General features: G+C 37.4%; 1 protein-coding gene across 2 annotated transcripts in view; it reads left to right on the top strand.

The window, feature by feature from the left end:
• Positions 1-16,394: 16,394 nt before the first annotated feature.
• The window catches only part of Hacd4 (3-hydroxyacyl-CoA dehydratase 4), a 29,732-nt gene continuing 21,669 nt past the window's right edge, over positions 16,395-24,457 (top strand). Inside the window, exons 1-3 of one of the 2 annotated variants that reach the window (XM_046467323.2) lie at positions 16,395-16,492; positions 17,883-17,986; positions 20,174-20,301. In XM_046467323.2, coding sequence (XP_046323279.1) covers positions 16,455-16,492; positions 17,883-17,986; positions 20,174-20,301 — 270 coding nt within the window. In that variant the 5' untranslated portion in view covers positions 16,395-16,454. Of the gene's footprint in view, positions 16,493-16,621; positions 16,643-17,882; positions 17,987-20,173; positions 20,302-24,457 lie in introns of those variants that run through there. The other variant, XM_046467324.2, reaches the window with a different exon arrangement.

The following is a 24,457-nucleotide window of genomic DNA, read 5'->3' as shown; positions in this document are numbered from 1 at the left end:
AACAGGAATAAGACAAGGATGTCTACTCTTACCACTTCTATTAAACATACTACCCTGGTCCTAGCCAGGATGATAAGGCAGGTAAAACAAGTCATAAAGATCTGAAATAAAAATAATTGTGATCACAGAATTTTATTCTAAGGAACCAACCAAAAACTAGTATAACTGGTGAGTTTGCCAAAGCCACAGAATACAAAGTGGATAGTTGTCTTCTAAAAAGATATGAAAATCTTAGGGGAGACTAAGTGTCTTAGAAATGAAAGAATGCTTTTCATAAAGAATAATAATAAACTGGACTTTGTCAAAATTAAAATATCTGATCATCAAAGATACTATTAATAAAATGAATAATTACAGATTAGAACAACATATTTACAATATTCATATCTGGGAAAGACCTTAATATTCATAATATACAAATTCCTAGAGTTCAATTATATAAGACAATCCTATAAAAAATAGAGAAAATACTCGAACAGACATTTCACAAGGAAAGATATGGAAATGTTAAACAGTGCTTTACTTCCTTAGTCAGGGAAATGCAAACTAAAACCACAATGATATACATTATGCAACTCTGGAATGGCTAAAATTCAAAACACTGTGCCAAGTATTAAGAAGTATGATTAGAAAAATGAGAAAGTATACCCCAATGATTTAAATGTATGAATTGCCAAGATCATTGTAATGTCATGTGTAGCTAATAAAAAATAAATAAAATTAAATTTAAAAAAAAGTATGTAGAACTCATTATTCCTTTTTAGTAGGTATATAAAATGATACAATTGCTTGGGAAAACTGACAACTTCTTTTAAAGTAAGTACGTAGTTGTCATTATCTAATAATTTCACTTTTAAGTTTTATCTAAATTGAAAACAAATATCTAGTTTGCTACTATTTGTTGAAGATTTTTTTAGTCTATGTTAATCAAGGATTTTGGCATATAATGCTTTCTGGTTTTGTTATCAGAGTGATGATATCCTTGTAGAATGAGTTTAGAGGACTTTCTTCCTTTTCAATTTTTTGGAATAATCTAAGAAAAATTAGAATTGGTTCTTTGAATATTTTGTAGCATTTAACAGTAAATCTATCAGATCCTCGACATTTTTGATGGGAAATTTTTAATTACTGCTTCAATTTCATTCCTTCTTCATTTATTCAAGCGTTCAATTCCTTTGAGTTTTAATCTTCGTAAGGTGTATATGTACAGGAATTTTTCCATTTCTTCTAATTTATCAAATTTGGTATGGAGTTCATAATGACCTCTAATGAGTAACTCTTGGTACTACTTACTGCTTTGGTATATCTTGTAGGTTTTTTTTTTCTTTTTAAAAGGAGAGAGAGAAGGAGGGGAGAGAGAGAGAGAGAGAGAGAGAGAGAGAGAGAGAGAGAGAGAGAGAGAGAGAGAGAGAAATTTTTAATATTTTTTAGTTTTTGGCGGACACAACATCTTTGTTTGTATGTGGTGTTGAGGATCGAACCCAGGCCACACGCATGCCAGGCGAGCACGCTACCGCTTGAGCCACATCCCCAGCCCTATCTTGTAGGTTTTGATGTGCTGTGCTTTCATTCCATTTGTTTTGAGAAATGTTTTAGTTTCCTTAATTTCTTCCTTGATCCATTGTTTGTTCATGAGTAAGTGGCTTAATTTTACATATTTTACAATTTCTCAAGTTTTTCTTGTTATTAATTTATAGTTCTATAGCACTGTGGTCATAAAAGATGCTTGATATGATTTTTTTTTATTTGTAGAGTGTTTTATGGCCTACTATATGGTGTATCCTGGAAAATATTTCATGTGCCATCAGGAAGAATAGATAGTCTTCAGCTGTTGGATGGTGTGTTCTGTAGATGACTGTTAGGCCCATTTGGCCTAGGGTGCAATTAACTCTACTATTTATTTTCTGACTTTGGATATCTGTCCATTGCTAAAAATGGTGTGTTGAAGTCCCCTACTGTTATTGTATTGGAATTTCTCTCTCCCTTTAGGACTATTAACATTTGCTTAATATTCTCAGATATTAAGTCTTTAATATTGGATACAAACATATTTAGAACTATTATTTCCTCTTGCTGAAGTGACTCCTTTATCATAACATAATGTACTTCCTTGTTTTGTTTTTTTTTTTTTTGGTTTTGTTTTTTTTTTACTACTCTTGATTTAAAGTCCACTTTGTCTGGTGTAAATATGGCTACTCCTGCTTTCCTTTGCATTCCATCTGTATGGAATATATTATTCCAGGACTTCAATCTATGCACATTCTTTAGAGGTGAAGTGGTTTCTTATAAGCAACATGTAATTGAGTCCTTTTATTAACTAATACTGTCTTTTAAGTGGAGAATTGAATATATTTACATTTAAGATAATTGTCCTTGTGCAATGTCTTACTATAGCATTTTTTAATTTTGCTTTCTATTATTTTTTTTCCTCTTTTATAGTGTTTATTTGTGATTAAGTGACTTACTGTACCATTGTGTTTTGATTCCTTATTTTTGGTTTGTTTATTATGGATTTTGCTTTGTGATTATCATGAGGTTTGTAAACACATCTTTTGATTATAACAATCTATTTTGAACTGATAGCAACTTAACATTAAAAATAGGAAAAGATGCCCAAAAAGATAAAATATAAAAAAACTGAACATTCACACTCCTTTCCTCCCCACATTTTGAATTTTTCATGTCCCATTTTGCAATTTTTTATATTGCCTTTTAATGTATTTATGTGGTTATTTTTTTAATTAATTTTGGTTTTCATGCTAAAAATATGAATAGTTTATTTACCATGTTTACAATGTTATAAAATTCTGAATTTGACAGTTATCCTTACCAGTGAGTTTTATACCTTCCCATGTTTTCTTACTCATTAATGCCTCTTCCAGAAAAAAGAAATGTTAATGACATTTCATTAGGAAAATTCTGGTGGAAGGATATTCTTAATTTTTGTTTGATGGTAATACCTTTAATTTGCTTTCAATTTCTAAAGGATAACTATTCTGGATACAGTATTTTAGATTGTCAGTTCTTTTCTTTAGTACTCTTTTTTTTTTTTTTTTTTTTTTTATTGTTGGTTGTTCAAAACATTACATAGTTCTTGATATATCATCTTTCACACTTTGCTTCAAGTGGGTTATGAACTCCCATTTTTAGCCCATATACAGATTGCAGAATCACATCAATTACACATCCATTGATTTACATATTGCCATACTTGTGACTGTCATGTTCTGCTACCTTCCTATCCTCTACTATCCCCCCTCCCCTCCCCTCCCCCCCTCCTGGCTTATAAGGTTTCCTTTGAGAAGTCCATTGTCAGGCAAATTGTGATACTCTTAAGTGTTTCTTTTCTCTTGCTGATTTGAGAATCCTCTTTATCTTTAACCCTTAAGAGCTTGATTGTAATATGTATTGGGGTAGACTGAGTTTAATCTAACTAGTCACCTCTGATCATTCTATTGCTGAATATTTGTGTCTGTCTCTAGGTTTAGGAAGTTTCCTATTTTCTCTTTGAATAAGCTTTCTATCTCTTTGACATTCTATGTCTTTATTGAATTCCAATGGCCTAGATATTGCTCTCTTAAAGCTGTTTCAAAGTTCCTGTAAGCTTTCTTCATTTCTGTTCATCATTTTTTTCCTCTTCCAATTATGTATTTTCTGGTAGCCTGTCTTGAAGATCATTAATTCTTCTGTTCAGTCTATTCTGCTATTGATGCCTTCTATCACATTTTTTATTTCACTTAGCATTCCTTTCAGCTCAAAGATTTCTGTTACCTCAATCTCTCTATTAAGTTTCTCTTATAGAGTACCAAATCATTTCTATATTTTCTTGAAGTTCATTGGATTTCCATAAAACAGCTATTTTGGGGAGTAAGGCAGGAGTGAGTACAGTAATACTTCTCTCAAGTGTTCTTACATATTAGTTGTCATATGGTTAGTTCCTGGTGCCTTATTTTGTCTGTTGGACAATATCATAATTCCTGAACATTGTTATTACTTGTTGGTACATGACATCATGTGCATATTGAAGAATTAGATATTTATTCCAGCCTTTATAATATGATGTTATTTGTGCCTCTTCTTTCAGAAAATCTAGGCAGGCTACTTATTACCTCTGTGCCTAATAGTACTGCTGCTTTTTCAACCATAGAAGGTGTCCCGATTTTAGGTTTGCTATGATTCATTGGCATCTTGTTATCACTTGAGCACTAGAAGGTTTGTCAAGCTTAAATTTATTCTAAATACACAGTTGATGTGTTTAGAATGAATTGGGGGAGTGCCTTAAAAGTTTTTCATCTCCATAAAGGTGTCATGCTGGGGTAGGCCCTCATGCCTGTTCACCATCCTTTTGCCAGGGTCAGGCATCATAGGATTTTTCCTGACTCTGAGCCTTACCATGGAAGAACTGGTTCCAGGCTCATATGTAATAACTTGGCTCCTATTTCCCTTTTCTTCCCCCAAGCTGACAATTTCTCTCAATCTTTTGTGCTGCCTGGGGCTGGAGGAAGGTTAGGTTGGCTACCAATACTGTTGTTCTGGATCACACCAAGAGCCCACGGCCTGCATAGAATAGCATAGCACAGGTCCAGTGCCACACTGCTATGGACTGCTTGCTGCTGAGGCAGACTTGTGGCCCAAGGCAACCAGCCATGGATAATGCTGAGCGGAATAAATGTCTCTTCAACAGGGGTTGCAATCTACACCTGGCACCGAAGTTCCAGAGGCTCCATCCACTGGCACTGACCTGGGGACAGGGATCATTAGGGTTTTCCAGTATTAGATTTCACCAACCTGACATTGAGTTCCAAGGCAAATCCTGTGCTTACTCCTGTCTTACTCCCCAACAGGTGGAGTCCCCCCACCCGCGGAGATGTGCTGAGTTTGGGTGTGGAGTAATGGAGACCATCCCTTGGATCTCTAGCTAACCTGGTTTCAGAGGTTCAGTCTGTGGATTCTAGCCTTAGGGCAGGGACCATGGGATGCAGCCCAGCTTTGAGTTTCACCATGGCAGGCCTAGTACCAAGTTTTAAGTCTAATGCCTGAATTTACATCCCTTTCCTAAGTGAGAGGAATGTCTCTTCCTGCCATATTTCTTGGAGTTGGAGAAAGGTTCACATGGCCAGCTTTTTCTTTGTGCCTTTTTCAATGAATCTTTGCTTATGCTAAAACCAGGCACTGTAGTCTTTCTCCTGGCTTACTTGGAGCTTGTGAAGGTGGTTAGTACATGAATAGTTGTTCAAGATGGTATTTCTCTCTATGGGGAGATGATTGCTGGAGGGTCTTACTGAGCTACCATCTTGTTCTGCTTTTCAAACTCCTATAATCCTACCTTGGATGAACAGCTCTTCCTAACACCTAGATGGTCCAAATTGTCTAAATTTTACAAGTTGTTTTTTTTTTTTCTTTATACTTAATCCTTTAATCCACTTGGAATTGGCTTTCTTTATGTGGCTGTGTGATAGGGTTCCAACTTCATTTTCCTCCTGATGGACTAACCAAGTGTACCAACCATTTCTTAAATAAGTGATTCTTTTCTTGTTGAATTAAGATTTTACTTTTGTCAGACATTAAGTTACTGTATGTACTAAAATCCATTACTGGGTTCTTGATTATTTTCTGTTGTTCAATTTTTCCCCTATTTTGATGCCATGAGGCTATGATACATTGTTTTACATTCAAAATATTTTTTCTTATGATATATAAGAAATTTTTATTTTGTGCTTCAAATCATTCTCATTTTCCTCCTTTGATTCTTGTCTTAGCTGTTCTTAGAAATTCTTAGAAATTTATTTCTCAGTATGAAATTTAAGATTATTCAATTTTTACAGCATCTTAATTCTTCTTGCAATTACCTTCCACTTATAGATAAATCGGGGAAAATCCAAACTGGGGGATATTATCGATCCATTGAAGAGCATAATGTATTTTCTATTTGTTTCATTTTTCTATATCTATAATAATGTTTTTTTTAACTCTTTTTATAATGTATCTTTCTTTTTTATTTCTAGGTACCTTAGGTTACTACGATGAGTGGAATTTATAATTCTATTTTCTTTTTAACTTGTTGTGACTTTTATAAAGAAAGAATTTACCAAAAAAAAAAATGTTTTCTTAAAATTAAGGTCCATACCTCAAGCCTTTTGGAAACACGTTTCCTTCCCTGCAAAGGCAACTCTGAATCAACGAATCATCAGTTAAGATTAATCAGGACTAGGCCCACTTTTTTCCTTCTAAATCATCTCCTATTGGCTCACTCACCTGACTATTCTGATTTGTACACCCATTTTACAGTTCTTTCTTGACTGATTTCTATTTGTCTTGTACTTGGTGCCACCCCTGTCCCTCAGACTAGTCTGAGAGGGTGTCTGCTGCTTCCCAGCATGGGACCAGAGCACCTCTGGATTTGAGTACTCTCTCAGACAGTACTGGAGAAATTTTCAGCTATGTGGAATTAAATTTTTATAACAGCAATATAAAACAACTTAATCATCTCCCCAATGATCTTTAAAGTTATATACGCAGTAAAGATTATTTCTGGTAAGCAAATAAACCATTAAGCATTTGAAGAGTAGATATTTAGGTGTGGCCATATTAGACTAATAAGACTTAATAATCAATCAATAAAGTAACTCTAAAATAAATTTAAGTAATATACTAGTGGAAAGTAGAAATTTTCTTCCTCTCCCTTTGACTCTGGTATCTAATATGTAAAGATAAACCCAAACTCCCTATACCCTCAGCCAGAGACAAGGAAATCAGATTTTTAATTTGCACAATAGACAAAGACAAGCACATCTTGCCTATGGTATCTTTCCATTCCCAGCTTTTGCTTAGCCAATCCTTATCTTAAAACCCAATCTAGATATTCATACCTGGGTTTAGCTTTGGCTCTTAATCTGTTACAGAACTCTCCACTTCGGAATCCACCTCGGCTTCTCCCACTTCCTCCTATCCCCAATCTGTTCATTACCTCCTCTTCTATAACTTCCCCGCACCCTGCCCCAGTGCATTTGAACACAGTGCCTCATATATGCTAGGCCAGTGGTCTACCACTGAGCTATATTCCCATCCCACTTCTTTCTTAATATAGAAAATAGCATTGGGTATTTTCTGACTAAGTCTAAGCTCTTGAATTACACTTGGGTTGATAATTCCTCTGCCTACCATTGCTTTTTCCAATCCTACCACCAACCCTCAATTCGCTCTTTCACATTGACAGGCAGCATTCTGGGCTCCACCTTTAAACTGCTGGAACAATGTGGCTTCTGAGTTCACAAGGTTTTTGCCCTCTTTCTCGTTTGAACCATGACAGTTATTTCAATTGACCCTCACATGGGAGGTTGGATAGAGTCTGCAATAGAATGACTTTCACCTTAAAAGTTCAAGAGCTGGGCTAGGGATATAGCTCATGGTTAAACACTTGCCTTACCATGTTTGAGACCCTGGGTCAAAATCCCAGCACCATACAAATAAATTGGTAAATAAATAAAAATAATAGGTAGATAAATAAGCAAGCAAGCTGACAGGCTTTAATATTTGTTCAGTGCCATGTCAAAAATGAAACCTAGTCTTGAACCCAGCCCTTCTGTCTGAAAATTCTTTGCCTCCAGTAACTGTTTCTATCTCTGGGCATAAAGACATAAAAATGCCTGGCCTTTTATGAAATTGCAGACTCCTATAGAATGGACACCATGTCTCTGTCTTTAAATTCATTCTGTTCCAAACACTCAGGAAGGGCCCACCTGGAACAATGTTTTGCACATTATTTTTGATAAACAATCATTCCACTGGAAAGTACACACAAGCAGCAGGGTGAAAATATAAAACCAAAGCATGAATGAAGAAGTGCAAACATTAATAGCAGTTACGGATTGATGGCTTTCCTAGAGCAGCTGTTATAAAGAGTGTATATTTAAGATAAGGAATAAATCATGGTATTATAGAATATTAGAGCTAGATCATAAAAATCTTTATGATCCTCTTATCTAATCCCCCTCAACTGAGAGAACAGCCAACATTTAGAATGTGATATGACGTAAAGGAATCTGAGGAGTAGCCCTTTTTTTCTCATGCCCAGGAATTCATTTATTCAAGGAATGAATATTTCTGGTTATATTTCTTTGGGGACCAGCATTCCCTAATGTTGTTAAGTTTTATAGATGTACAATATGAGCTGTGCTTATCTATGTAAACATCCCGTGGTAATGTGTAAATGCTTGAGATTTTTCTAAATTTGTTTTTAAAAATTTTCCCCATTTTAAAACAGAATTACAAAAGATGCTGCAATTTTGTTTCTTGACGGTATGTGTATCTTAAAACACAAAGTATTACATTCTTACAGCCTGATTCATTTTTTTAAAATGCCTTTCTTTAGAACACCAAAAAGCAACACTGTCTTAGAAGATCAGAATATAACACATAATTTTATACAGTGCAATCAATATAAATGTTGTCTTCTTTTGAAACTATGACCTAAATGTTTCCATTACTAAAAAAGTAAGTTTTGTCTTTAAAAAATTACTGTGTTAAGTTGGTTTTTGATAGGCAATTCCTCTAAGCAGTTTATAAAGTGAATGAATCTAAGAAAAGCAGTTTTGGATAATCATAGACAATAGCATGGAATAGGAATATATAGAAATGAAAAACTATGTATCCAAATAAAATCTTAGCTGCATATATGAAACAGAGATAACAGTTTTGAAATATGTTAATGTGACTCTTTACATTTCTTTGTACGTGACCTTCCTAGCCTGCCAGAACTGTTCTTTGTGTCTCCGGAGGTATGAGCATATTGTAGTAAAGGAATGGAATGAGTTCATGCTCAAATTTTACCTATCAAAGCAGGACTTTCTGTTTGTAGTAAAGCAACGGCTTTGAGAGTCAAACTTCAGCAAGAGGAAAAGGTACTTCTACTTTGTCCAGAAGATTCCTTTTATGATAGCAAAACTTGGAAAGCTGTGGATTGTTTTAATGTAAAGCACAGAGAAAGAAAACTAAGGACAGGACCATAAGAACTACATACCTGCTAGGGGATTAGTGGAGAAATTTCTGGGAGAGGAGAAAAGAGATTCTAAAACAGCAACCATTAAAAAAAAATAGAGTGTAGAAGGAGGGAAGCATACAAAATGGAAAGATCTATAGTGAAAGCCCCTGTTTCCTCTCACCCAACTCCTAACCAGGGGGATAAATCCAATCACCAAGCAGGGATGGGGCATGATGAGGATAGGAGATGCCTGGGTTGCAAAATTTAAGAGGTTCTCCCTCTGAGGACTGCAAGCCTGAAAGGGAATGCCTCGAATTTTGTGCTGTGGGTGCCTCACCAGCTTCACCTAGTTCCAGCTCTGTAATAAAGATGGCAGTGAGGCAACAGAAATTCCTTGAGCAACATGGAAGAATCACAAATCACTGGTTTAGAGTCCTGCTTTCTTGGGAAGATCCAGGAAAGCGTGTGAACTTTTAGAGCAGCACCACTTCCAATGTGGTGTAGGAAAGACACGTACCTGCATAGACAGTTGGAACTAATGTAGTCGACTCCCCAGAGCTTCTTTCAGAAGTTCCTACATGACCTTCCAGAGAGGTAAGGAGATGCACAGAGGATGGGAAGACCCACAGAGGCCACGGACTGGAAAATAAGATATCCAGACAAGATCGAAGACAGGTAGCAGGTGGCATCAGTTTAATCTCAACATGAGGACAGGTCTACTACAGAGATAGCAGTGTGACAAAGCCCCTCAACTGGAGCATATCAAGGAACATCCCATGAGTCTAGGACTATCAGGTCTGGGACCCGGTCTTCACTGACGAATTGCAGGTTGTGTGAACATCCCAAGGTACCTTGGGGAGAAGGGGAGTAACTCAGACTAAACTGGGGGATAAGACGTTTCTTTTAGTTGGCAAATTTTGTTTTACATTGTTTTGTTTTCCCCTGATAATAAATGGGATGTGTTTATGAATTATTTAAAATGATAACCAAAAAATCCATTTCTCTGTATAAAAAATTAGCATGCTAAATTTTAACATAGTGCAATATAACACATAATAAACATAAATTTGTAGTTTTAAGGCAAATATAAAACCCTCATCATGATCCAGAAAATGAACATTTCTGATTCTTGCCCTCCTTTGTGTTCCATCCCATGTCACTCCTTAACCCCATCTATTCTTAGGCAGCCACTGATTGACCTTCTAATACTGTGGACTAGTTTCCATTTCCTCAGAGTTCAAATAAGTGAACTCATAGGGTATGTAATTTTTTTTTTAGAAGACTGGCTTCAGTTCATTTTTTTAACTCAGCATAATTATTTTGAGTTTCATCTATATTGCTTATATGACTAATTTCCTTTTTATTGCTGAGTAATATTCCACACATGGTTATGGAACTTTTTGTTTATCCAGTCATCTATTGATAAAATGTTGGGTTGTGTATAATTTTGAACAGTTATAAAGTTGTATGTGAGAGTTCCAGGTTTAGCACATCTTCAATACATGAGATAGTGAATCTTTTCAGTTCTAGCTATCCTAATAAGTATACCGTGGTATCTCATTGTGTTATGTTTGCATTTTCCTTATGAATAATGATTTTGGGGCAAATTTTTATGTTCTTTTCATACCTCTTTAGTGAAACTTGTGTTCAAATTTTTTGCCCATTGTTAGGGTCTGTAAACAAGTCAAGATGGCGCCTGGCATTTTGCCAGAGGGAATGGTTTGTGAAGTAATGTCAGCGAGCCATTAAGTGTGGAGATTCCTTATTGGTTGACTGCTGTATCTAGTTTATGTTAATTAAGATAAGCTGTGTGGAATGTATATATAACCCTCCTGTCCTATAATAAACGACTACAACTCCTGCTGTATCAATGTACATAAGTTGTTCGTCATCCCCCGGTTATTTTGCTACAGCCGGACTGCGGCAGCCCATTTTTTTTAAACTGGGTTGTCTTATTGACTTTTGAGAATTCTTCATATATCTGCATACAAGTCCTCTATTAGTCATGTTTTATAAATATTTTCTCCAAGTCAATTACTTGTCTTTTTATTCATTGAAAAATATCTTTTGAATATCATAAGTAGCTAAGAAATATTAAATGTTCCATATAGTCTCTAAGAAGTATCTATGAAAGATCTAAGAAATCTCTGCCTAACCCAGTCACAAAGACTTTTCTCTGGTGTTTTCTTCAGGAAGTTCTCTGGTTTTAGGTTTTACGTAGTCTTAAAATTTGTCTATTATATGTAGTACAAAGAAGGTCAGTACTTTCCAACAAATATTGAACAATCACATGAAACAAATTAATATAGCATAATGGTTAAGAACTCAGTATCTAGAGACAGATTAAGGTTCTAGTCTTGGTTCCAACATTTAATTAACTGTGATCTTGGTTAAAATTATTTAACTAGTCTGACCTTGTTTCCTTATCTAAAAATTAGGGTAAGAACACATGAAATTGACTGGATCATAAAGTCTCTGAGGTCCTGTAGTGATCTAGCAGCCTGTGAAATTTTTAATCTGTGCTGTAGGATTGGAACTGGGAGAAGGGTGAACATTCAAAATTCCCAGTGATGGATATGAACAAGAAATTTCAAATTGACAGTTATCAGTGTATAATTGTTTCTTATAAAACAATTTCTGACTGATAGAAGAAAAAGAGGGTAATGTGTTCCTTATAATACAGTTCTTATCTCTGCTCTCGGTACAAATCACATGAAGCACTCATTCAAGAAGTAAGATTGCCAAGGAAGTGAGATGGGAAAAATGAAAAAAGATGTATAGAGGGGAGGGAAGGAGGGACGGATAAGTATCCAAAGTACAGCTTTTCAGCCATAGGATTCAATTTCCCTGAAGATCCTTGTGTAAATTGCTTTATTAATTCTCACATATTTTTTAAAATTTTTGAGCCAGTCTGTTACCACCATGAAAATGTTTCAAGACTTTAGCCACCTATTGTTGTTCCTGTGTGTTTGTTTGTACTGAGGATTGAACCCAGAGGCAGTTTACCAGTGAGCTACATCCCCAGCCCTTTTTCTATGTTTTATTTTGAGACAGGTTCTCCCTAAGTTTCTAAGGGCCTCACAAAGTTTGAGGTTAGCTTTGAATTTGCCATCCTTCTGCCTTGGCCCCCTGGGATGCAGGGATTCAGGCGTGTTCCACCATGTGTGGTCTAGTTGATCTTCTTTGGGATGAGAAAATTTAAACCTTTGCCCAAGGGGGGAAAAAAAATTGAAATGTTCCTATAATTTAAAAACTTCCTTGCAAAGTCAAGAATATATTAATTCAGTTATTTGAACTGTTTTAGCCTCTGACTTCTTCTATACAAGTGGATAATTGAAAGTCCACTATACATATGTTAACAATCACTGAATATTGTTTTATTTTGATTACATTTTGGGGAGAGGAAGACTCATACCCATCCGCTCATTGCTTTGATAGACACCTACCATGCCAGGCAACTGCACTAGATGTAATCGTCCATTTTCATCTGTATACTTTCTCATTTGATCTTCCCCCAAACTGCACTTTTGACAATAGAAACTGTTTTAAAAGATTAAACTTGTAAAATTCTCACTGTTGGTTAGAAGTAGAGCACTCTTGGAATGTGTAAGCTAGTTGAGCACACAAGTACCTCTGTGATACTCTAAGTCCCATTGTGGATACACATTAACCCAGTGTGACTCCCAGTGGGAAGCTCTGGAGAAAGTCTGAAAAGAATAAATGGAATTTTGACAGGTGAATATTGGGTTGTGAGAAAGGGAAGAGGAGGAGGAGAAATTCTAAGTAGCATAAATGTTTCAGAGAGACTCATTGCCTAGAGAATGTGTGGTGGGGTCATGGAACAGCAAGTTGCTCTAATTTTTGTGGGAAAATAGGGTGGTAGGAGATGTCAGCATGTGACAGGCTTGGAAGCAAAGTGAGATCTCACTGTAGAAGGTAGCAGAGAGCCAGCAAACAATTCTGGCTAGGAGAAAAGATTGGGGTCGGAACTGTTGTAATAAATCCTGCAGCTCTTAACTAACCCATGATAGTCTAGAGATACATGGAGTCCAAATTAGGGGCAGGGAAGCTGGAGGAGACTCCCGCTGAGAATGCTGGGAGGAGCCTGGGGGGGATGTGCACTGGCTCCTGGCCAGGAGAGAGGGAGATTTTCACTTCCCATCCAGACTGTTCTTTCAAAAGCTCTCTTTGTACTTATTTGTTGGAAAGCAAATTAGAATTCCCTGTTTGATTTGAAAGAATTTTTTGTTTAATGATTGATTGGCTTGTTTTTCATCTGGCAACTAAAAAAGGATCTTTTTTCTATGTGCGACAGTAAGATATAACCCAAGTGATGCTCCAGGGAAGTCCATGTAGTATTGATGTAGAGAATGGAGTTGAGGAGGTCAGTTGCTCCTCAGCCAGGTACTGAAAAAGAAGGAATGAAGGTGGAACCCTAGTGATTGGTAGGAGATCTTGAAAGGATGGAATCAATAGAATTTGATTGCATCGGGAGATGCAATGTTGCCTTCCAAATTTTAAACCCAAGTGGATAGGAAAAACATGGTCTCCCTGTGGGAAATAAGATAATGATTTGGGAAGAAAAAGGTTGAGCTTATTTTAAATAGGTTGAATTGGAAGTAGAAGAAATGAAGAAGCATCCACAAGTTGTTCAAAGGCCAGAGCTGATGTTCCTGAGAGAAGAAGTAGGATGCCAATAATACAGTCAGAAGTTGTCTGCGAGGTGATAAAACCACGGTGGTGGGTGTCTGTGCTGAAGGATAACATGGTGACAGACCAAAAAAGAATGACTGACCAAAGGTAGATCTCTGAGGAAAAAGAGCAGGAGAAAGGGAGCCACCTACAGAATAGAAAGAACAGCCTAGAATTTTCAGAGTTGCTAAGGTAAAAGTAAGGGAGGTGAAGAACGTAAAATGCAGACTTGTTGAGGAGGATGAGGATGTGGATGCCAGGGCTGTGTTTGGGGGCAAAGGACCACTTTTTCTGGGCAACTTACCTTCTTCCCTCTACACTCCAGGTCATCTGGGACTGACTTTCTCTTGTTGCTTGACCTGGGCACCAATGGCCTTGGTAATGGGTTATCCACCAGTGTTTGCTTGGGTATCTGTTTGCTCTTTAGATCTAACGCTCCCCAAAAGCAAGGACTGTGGGGTCATTTAGCAGAGGGAAACAGGATGGGGATTTGAGGGCCCTGGAGAGCAGTTCCAGAAGAGAGTTGGGAAGTCAAATTGTAAGGTGTTATGGAATAAGAGGATGGTAAGGAATGAAAGGAATGTCTCACAGAGACAGCAGGTGGGGAATTATGGGAACGTTGCATTAGGAGAGGAGCAGAATAAATGTTTAATTCTAGGGTAAAAGATTTGAGTATGTTCCTAAACTGATGAAAGCCGATAGAAAGAGGAGAATAAAAAAGTGGCAGAGGTAACAACTGATAGGGTTTAAGAAGGGACTGGTAGATGTAGGGGGCTGAAGGCAGGGGCTGGGAGAAGGTGCAGAGAACTGCAGATGTGAGAGGTGACTGTAGTGACTTGACTATGAGGAAGAAAACTAAGTCCTAACAATTAAAAAATAAAATAAACTGAACTTTTACGAATACTGTCATTTATCAGTGGGGGCAACATTTTCAAGACTCAACTTCCCTTCCCATAAAATGGGGACACTCCTTCCACCCACAGGAACTGAATGTTATTGGTACTAACTTGCAACTAGTTGTTGTACTAACTTGTCTGTTTCTTTGTTTTTGTTGTTCTGTTTTGTCCTGTTTCCCTGACAGGACAGAGTAGCTGTAAAATCGTTCTGATATACAATCAATCAACAAGTACATGAAAAAATGCTCACCATCTCTAGCAGTCAGAGAAATGCAAATCAAAACCACCCTAAGATACCATCTCACTCCAGTAAGATTGGCAGCCATTATGAAGTCAAACAACAACAAGTGCTGGCGAGGATGTGGGGAAAAGGGTACACTTGTACATTGCTGGTGGGACTGCAAATTGGTGCAGCCAATTTGGAAAGCAGTATGGAGATTTCTTGGAAAGCTGGGAATGGAACCACCATTTGACCCAGCTATTCCCCTTCTAGGTCTATTCCCTAAAGACCTAAAAAGAGCATGCTACAGGGACATTGCTACATCGATGTTCATAGCAGCACAATTCACAATAGCAAGACTGTGGAACCAACCTAGATGCCCTTCAATAGACGAATGGATAAAAAAATGTGGCATTTATACACAATGGAGTATTACTCTGCATTAAAAAATGACAAAATCATAGAATTTGCAGGGAAATGGATGACATTAGAGCAGATTATGCTAAGTGAAGCTAGCCAATCCCTAAAAAACAAATGCCAAATGTCTTCTTTGATATAAGGAGAGTAACTAAGAACAGAGTAGGGATGAAGAGCATGAGAAGAAGATTAACATTAAACTGGGATGAGAGGTGGGAGGGAAAGGGAGAGAGAAGGAAATTGCATGGAAATGGAAGGAGACCCTCAGGGTTATACAAAATTTCATACAAGAGGAAGTGAGGGGAAAGGGGAAAATAATACAAGGGGGAGAAATGAATGACAGTAGAGGGGGTAGAGAGAGAAGAGGGGAGGGGAGGGGAGGGGGATAGTAGAGGATAGGAAAGGCAGCAGAATACAACAGACACTAGTATGGCAATATGTAAATCAATGGATGTGTAACTGATGTGATTCTGCAATTTGTATATGGGGTAAAAATGGGAGTTCATAACCCACTTGAATCAAAGTGTGAAATATGATATATCAAGAACTATGTAATGTTTTGAACAACCAAGAATAAAAAAATTTTTAAAAAAAGATCTTATCAGCAAAGTATGAGATGGACCATCTGAATATGGAGATGATAATGCCATAGTACTGAGAGCTCAGTAGAAGGTTTACAAGTGCTGGGCATAGGAGAGGGATGTTAATACAACATCAATAAAAAAGGACTCAGGGATATTCAAGGGCAAAGACAGATTCTTGGAGAAGTCAAGAACCTTTTTGGAAAAGGTGTTGGGAGATATGACCACATCTTTCTTTCTGGCCTGTGAAGGTTGTAATTAAGGTGCCTACCGCACGCATCCTCGGAGGCTTTGAGATGGCCTTCAGCAGGTTTCAAAGCCCCAAAAGTCTCCCAGGTGTGTAAATCTCCACGGGGTTAGCAAATGGGAGCTGGTAACCAGAGCGGGCAAGCCCGCTGGGAATGCAGATGTGTTTGACCCAGGTTGCTCCTGAGCCTGGCTGGCTGCAGTCTCCCACACTTTCCACTCCCTGCCAGCCCTTCCTAGTGCTGCGCTGCAGGAACTTAAATTTTTATCTGTTGCCCATCGCAAGACCTCTGGTTTTTCTTTTTGTAAATTGCTGAGTGTAGAGAGGCCCCGCCCTCCCACGCCCGCAGCGGCCAGCCCCTCGCGCCTGCCCGCCCAGGCTCCTTCCCGGACGGCGCTGGAGATCCTGGTGGTGGAGGCCCATGGGGCCCGTGGCGCTGCCTGCCTGGCTGCAGCCCAGGTAGGGTGCACAGAGGTGGGAGGGGACAGGAGGGGCCGGGCGGGAGGAGGGGCCGCCGGCCGAGGCGGGGGATCTAGCAGTCGGGGACACTCACCAGCCCAGCTGCGACACCCACCCCTACTGGCCCGCACTCCCTGGAGCTCTAGACAGGTATTATCCTTAATTAATTCTCTTGACAGTCCTAGGAAGAAGGCTCTCTTTTCCCCATTTTTGAGATGAGGAAATGGGAAGGACAGGCTGTGTGGCCACCTCTTCCCTTTGGGCTCTTTCTGCCAGTCCCTCTGCCCTTCCTCTTTACCCCCACCAAGAGCCCTGCCCTTGACTTTGTTGTAGGGCAAGTGTTGCAGGGGGAGTTTTAATCTCACTGAAACACCTATCACACGTGTGATTCCAGGGAAATTGATTCGGTGCACTAGGAAAGGGTAAGGCCTGTGTATTTTTAACCCATAAGCCAGGTGATTCTGAGGCAACTTGGAGGATTTCCTCTTTTCAGCCCCTTTAGTTACGTCATCTGTTGATCACCCAGGGACTTGGCATGCTCCTCAGCTAATTTACCTTGTTTCTCAGAGGTTTCACATTTCCTACTTGGAGAAAACCCTGTCTGCACTGGCAAGGCCACTCCTACCATCCTTCGAAACCCCCAGGGAACACTTCAAACAATGCTTTCTCAAACTCCCTCATATCGTGCATCTGTCAATCTTCCCTTAGTCATCTCCCCAGCAACCCACAACACATTTTTAAACCCAGCTTGACTTCCCTTTTTTGGCATGAGCAACTAAACATCTATGTGTGTCTGATGAAGGAAACGATCTGCCCTTGCAAAATATAATAGAAGGCAGTGGCAAGATACTGACCCCAATCGCATAATGCATTCAGAGGTCCCGTGTGCCCAATTACTGAATTATCCACCATTTGAGACAGTGACCATCACTACTCCCTGCTCACAAGTATCACCCAGTTAAGTTCTGCGCTTAGCAGGCTGAGCTTCTGGAGCACACATTGAACATATCAATCCTTCTACACTCATGTGCCCCCCCCCACAACCACACCAAATATTCAAAGCTATCTTTGAAGATGTTGCTTTTACTCCTGGGTTAGCCGCAAGGTTAGAATTTTATCAAAGATGAAAATCAAAAAAGATCTGTATTTGGTTTTAAGCAGACTCAATATACTCACTTTAGCAGATAGTATATGATATGGGTCCCTTTAAAATCTGATGTGTTTTGTGGAGCCACTGATTAAAATACTCTGATAACAGGTTTTGGGGTTGTTGTTTTGTTTTGTTTTGATTTTTGCTTGTCAGGTGACCAGTATGCTAAAGGACCTGTGTACAATGATGTAAAGGTTAATAATAGAACAAGTGTTTAATGGTATTTTCCTGTATTTATAGGTATAGAAAGACTGCCTATCTTTTCATCTATTATTTAATCCAGTTCTGTGGCCACTCATGGATACTTACAAATATGACAGTCAGATTCTTTTCATTTGGAAAAGGTAAAACTCAGTTTATTTTAATCTTCTGCACCTTGTTTTTGCCTAGAGTTGCTTATATTAATTTTAAATTTCTCTGGAGCTCACCTACCATCCTCTACTTCTCTAAAATTCATGTTTTTCAGAAATCATACATCCTGCTTATTACAAAATCAAAAACTTTTTGGAGAAGGGAGAAGATGGGATAATGGAAAGAGATTTGGCTCTGATTAGGCAGAAATGCCATTTCACCATTTCTTTTGGTTCTGCATTAAACCCTCGCAAATTTGGTGTGCACTGAGGAAATCTATAAATTCCAGTATTGCATTTTGTGCGGAGCAACCAGGAGTTGATCAAATTCTTCCAGTGTTTTTTATTCCTTAGGTTTAACTGGAGACTTTGTTATTCACTAGTAAGTGAATAACAAACTTTATACTCCCCAGGACTCTATTTGATCCCCTTCCTAAGTAGTGTATAAATGACATGCTTTGTAGATGACTAATCATCTACCTGGAAAGTGGCAATAATGGCTTTAATCATAAGCTTCCTCGCTTTTCCTAAAAAGTAAAGATATCGTTTTAAAAAAGCAAAGAGCATTTCAATTCTTCTTCTTTTTTAAAAGAATGAATCATTAAATGACTGTCAATAACATTCTCTTCATGTTCCATCCCCACATGAGTAAGTGTCATCACAGTTTACAACTGTTGGGTGACTTGACAGTTTGAGCAACTGCTGGTTTCAGCTAAAAAACAAACATGCCATGCTGTGCTCATCAATTCTGTATCATAAGGAAATTAATCTACTTCTGAGATACCATAAGCCATTTTATGTTGCTTTTTCTCACAAAAATCTACAGATGAATTCTCGCCTTTGTGAATTAATGTCAAGGATACAACCTAAGGCTTGAATTTCAACTATGAGCGTTGAGAGTTTTCAAGCAGAGGAAAACGGAGGTGATGGGAAAACTCCCTTGATGTTTATAATAAAAAAAAAGCCATCAGTCTAGGCCTTGAAAGTTGAGGCTGTGTGGGAGTATTATTGTAGGTCAGTCACCATACATGTCCCCAGGAACTCTAGCGCTGTCTCACGTTTCCAGAGGGGAAAGTTGCTGTGGTCAGCAGTGTTTATTCTTAATATTATCATGTCATTATAATTACAGTAGCTACTCATTAAAGAAATACAACTGATTTATATGAAAGGGAGACTGAGAACATGTGAATGGGGGTTCAGTATAATTCCTGAATCAGTGTATGACTTAAATAGCTCAGCAGCAATCTGAAACCCTGAACTTGGGATTCCTCCTCCCCTCTTCCTTCACAGAGCTCTGTCATTGATAGCTTGGTTACAAGAGGTGCAGGCAATGCAGAAGAGGGTAGGTGGTATGAATCGGTAATCATCGGAAATCAGGGTGATGTTAACAGTGTCCAACTGCTGCAGCAGCTGAGAGACCCTCGGCACTTGATCCGTTATTGTTTGAATGAACACTAGGTACCAAAGTCAGCACAGTCACACCTAGAAGTTTCTAAAAAAAAAAAAAAAAAAAAAAAAAAAAAAAAGGCAGAATTTCATTTTAAAACTTAAAGCCAAATGTATCCTATTTAGAGGGACATTTATTACCCTTCCACTCCAAGGGCAGTACCTCAGTTGAGCCTTCTGAAGTACAAACTCCAAAAGTCCTGATCAGAACCCAAGTTCAGGGTTTAGCACAAATCCAGAAAACACTAGGCAGGTACATATAGGAACCACATGCTCGATACACTTAGTATCTGATATCATAGCATCATTAAGGCCATTTCCATAAAGCTTCTCTGAAATATTTTTTCCTCATCTTGGTCATTTTCTTGTCATTGGAAAAGCTGAGCACAACAGCTATTAGAAGCTCACCTCCAACCTATTTATGCTCCAGGTGGTTTAGAATCCAGCTGATTACCTTTATGTGGGAATTCCTTTATAATCTCATATATGGGAAATAAATAGTGCAGCCTTCACTGTGAAGCCTTACATTGTACTTCATTTTGGAAGGGGATCAAAGTATACTACAATACAAAGTGCTTTCTTTGCATTGCAGACTTAATGTAGTAGCCTATTTGAAGAGTTTTTTACATGTACGATAAAAAGAGGTAAATGATCTCAACTTTATTTCAAAGAGTTGCATGGATTTGCATCATGAACTGGTTTTTACTTTATTTGTATTTTTTATCCACTGGACAGATTCAATGGTTGACACTTTTTATGCTATTGGACTTGTCATGCGACTTTGCCAATCCATTTCTCTCCTGGAGTTGCTGCACATATATGTTGGCATTGAATCAAACCATCTTTTTCCAAGGTTTTTGCAGGTAGGTTTCAGTCACATTATTATAGAATCTTTCATTTTTAACTTTGTCCTATTTACAGCCTTTTCATTTTATGGCACTCAAAAAAAGCCAACCCTGAAGTCACTGATAAGGAGAATCCATTACACAGAAGGATTGTCTTATTCTAAAACTGCAGTTAGGTCAGCTGATATGAAACATTCAAGGCAGTGGTGCGCGTTGATCTGTGTACTTCCTTGATCCTATCCTGGGAGATTTCAGGGCCACTTCCCACCCTCAGCATGTCATAGCTTGGGATAGTATGAGACAGCAGAAAGTCCTAGGATTGAAGCCATTTACACCCGAGTACAATGCCCTGCTCTTCTACTGATTACTGTGGGATTATTCTACCCACAGTCATTGGGGTGTTGCTGGGAGAGGACACCATACAAATAACTGGAAAAGAGCAGATGATTAATAAATAAATTCCCAGATTTCCTTTCATCCCTATTTGGAGAACACTCCCAGCCATTTCTTGTTCATTCTACCACGTTTACTGAATTCAAATGGAAAAGGAAAATGATTCATGTTTACCAAGTATAGAATCTAAGCATAGACTTGGGGTCACACTGACTTAAATTCGAATCCCAGTTTTGCCTCTTTCTTGTTGCATGAATTTACACAAGTTGTTTAATCATTCTGACCCTGACTTTCTCATGATGTGAGAATAACATGGACTTAAGAGAATAACTGAGAACATGGGTGGGGAAAGTTCCTGGTACTTAGTTAAAATAAAATACTTGTTAGTCATTGCTATTATTTTAGCTATTATTTGTTTCCTCTACCAGGCCTTTAGCCCTAGATGACCATGTTCTTTTTAAAGGCAGGTGGAAAGTAGATTGGAAATTTACTGATACTCAATAGAAAATCTGGATTAAGGCAAGAAAAACCATGAAGTAGCATTTTTCTTAGAGTGGAAATAAGGGTTAGGTGACTATGTAAACATGTGTTCATAATCTCCAGGATTGGGAATAGGTATCTATGAGTATAATTTTAGGTATCCCCAAAACAAATTTAAAAAGTGTATAACTATGCCAAACTTGCATTGTAAAAATCATTAAAATGTCAGTCTTATATTGTTTAGCAAAGTGCTTAATTTTTTGTTGAAGGAATAAGATATAGTCCCTGTACTAAAATTTGCTTTAAATACCATGAAAGTTTAAAAGGTGAAACTGGGAATATAATCCTAAGGAATCAAGTAACAACTCAGTATTACAAGTTTATGGGATATTTTTCATTTTACTTATTAAATAGAAGTTGTATTCATTAGAATGAATGGAAAAGAGCAGATGATTAACAAATAAATTCCCAGATTTCCTTTCATCACTATTTGGAGAATAGAATGAAGACATTTTAAAATGTTCAAATGTAAAATAAAATCATGGCAATCCTATATAATAGATTAATATTATAATAGTTAACTAGCTAAGACCTAAATGGAATTTCCTTCAGTATATTTCCTCACAAAATAAAAAGCTACAGATCTGTCATAGATGCAACATGTAATTTCGTAAGACAACTTATTTGTATTTATGAATTATTTAACATTGCATGCTGTACTTTGAAACAACTGAAATTAGCAATACTATCTCATAATGTTGGTCTTGGAGGACAGAATTAACAGGCCACGTTAAATTAAAGTTCTAAAGTTCTATTCTATCATATGGAATTATTTTGCTTGTAATATGATCAAATTCATAAAAAATCTTAAATCATATTTTCTTTATTTTTATTTAATTTTAAAATTTATATGACAGCAGAATGCATTACAATTCTTATTGTATATATAGAGCACAATTTTTCATATCTCTGGTTGTATACATAGTATATTCACACCAATTTGTGTCTTCATACATGTACTTTGGATAGTAATGATCATCACATTCCACCATCATTAATTACCCCATTCCCTCTCCCTTCTCCTCCAACCCCTCTGCCCTATCTAGAGTTTGTCTATTCCTCCCATGCTCCTGCTCCCTATCCCACTATGAATCAACCTCCTTATATCAGAGAAAACATTCGGCATTTGGTTTTTTGGGATTGGTTAACTTTACTTAGCATTATCTTCTCTAACTCTATCCATTTACCTGCAAATGCCATGATTTTATTCTTTTTTATTGCTGAGTAATATTCCATTGTGTATATATGCCACATTTTTTTATCCATTTATCCAGTGAAGGGCATCTAGGTTGGCTCTATAGTTTAGCTATTGTGAATTGTGCTGCTATAAACATCGATGTGGCTGTATCCCTGTAGTATGCTATTTTTAAGTCCTTTGGGTATAGTCCAAGGAGAGGGATAGCTGGGTCAAATGGTGGTTCCATTCCCAATTTTCTAAGAAATCTCCATACTGCTTTCCATATTGGCTGCACCAATTTGCAGTCCCACCAGCAGTGTATGAGTGTACCTTTTCCCCCACATCCTTACCAACACTTATTGTTGTCTTTCTTCATAATGGTTGCCATTCTGACTGGAGTGAGATGAAATCTTAAAGTGGTTTTGATTTGCATTGCTAGTGATTATGAACATTTTTTCATGTATTTGTTGATTGATTGTACATCATCTTCTGAGAAGTGTCTGTTCATGTTCGTGTTTTCTTTTGGTATACTTCTAGGGACTTTTTATTTTTTTATGCTATATTTGTTAATACTGACTTCATGCTAAAACAGCATTTTCAAAATTAAGTAGTATTAGTTCAGTTAGTACACCTGGTGAGAATGCGTAACCATAAGAAGAACTGAATGAGTACTTAGAATATGCCTGGAAAATATGCACATATTTTATGCTGTGCAAAATTTTGTAGGTCTGCTTAACAGAAATCATAAAACTTAGAAATATGATTTCTTGGAGTTCCAGAAAATTTAAATGTGATTTTAATCACCACTAATTAAAACTAATGGTTTATAGAACCATCACTGAAATCCAAGAGGTTAGTCCTAATTGTAATTTTGAAATAACGATAAACAAACATTAACACTTTAGACTTAAAAGTGTATTTGCAAAGTCTATTGTTAATAAAACAAATGATTCTTAAGTCTTTGGTCCTTAGGAGGGATGACAAGTCAGTAATCACCACATTAGGGAGAACAACTGCCATTCTTCTCCTGGACTGATTATTAGTTTTTTTGTGTGTTGTTGTTTTGCTTACTTTTAAAATTTCTTTTAAGATATTGTCACATGCTCTCTATTTTTTTTTTTTTTTTGGATACTGGGGATTGAACTCAGGGGCACTTGACCACTGAGCCACATCCCCAACTCTATTTTGTATTTTATTTAGAGACAGGGTCTCACTAAGTTGCTTAGCACCTCAATTTTGCTGAGGTTGGCTTTGAACTCACAATCCTCCTGTCTCAGCCTCCGAGCTGCTGGGATTATGGGAGTGCACCACTACCCTCTATTTCTTTTATTCACTGGTTTTCAGAATGAAAATGGTGTTAACAGAGCTTCAAAACACATCATCTTGTGCAAAGTTTCATTTTCTGCCCCATTCCTTTATGAGAGTTCTGCAAACAAATAGAATTCTCTCATTATGAGATGACTGAGACCTCTGCTATAAAGTAATGAAACAAAACTCTTAGGTTGTGTAATCATTGTTGGTTTTCCTGTTTTTCCATTTTAAATGGAGAAGCTGAAGGCAGGAGAGCAACTAAGTGACTTGCACGATCATCATAGCTGACTGCATGCAGATCTTAAAAATGCAGGGTTCCCAGATGTTTTCAAGGGAGGCCCTAAATCACGTTCACACAGTTGTGATGTCATTTTGATATTACCTTTAAGAGATTGCTAAGCCACAACTGAATTCTTTTGGGGGACTGGTCTTGCAAAATGTCAAGATAAATAATTCCAACTAGCAGTAGGGATGGATAAGCTTTTTGAATAGTTAGAATCCCTTAGCAAGTACTAGTGGTGTAGAAATAGGAGTAAGTTTGTGTTCTGTGCATTTTACACTAACATCTTTATTTTGGCACTGTGGGAAGAGACATGATTTTAAAAATCACATAATTGCTAAAGCAAAATGTGGGGGAAAACACCATTGATTTATAAGACAAGCATTTAACAGATATATATTTTATTTTTAATATACTTTAGGAGGAAAGGGAAAAAACATAACATGAATAGCTATTTAGAACTTCTATTTCTG

Source organism: Marmota monax, unplaced genomic scaffold, assembly GCF_021218885.2.
Source record: "Marmota monax isolate L192 unplaced genomic scaffold, Marmota_monax_Labrador192_F-V1.1 WCK01_AAM20220418_F8-fsc00033, whole genome shotgun sequence".
In the NCBI taxonomy this organism is placed as follows: domain Eukaryota; kingdom Metazoa; phylum Chordata; class Mammalia; order Rodentia; family Sciuridae; genus Marmota; species Marmota monax.
The sequence above is the reverse complement of the archived record's forward strand: the minus strand, read 5'-3'. Positions and strand labels throughout refer to the sequence as shown.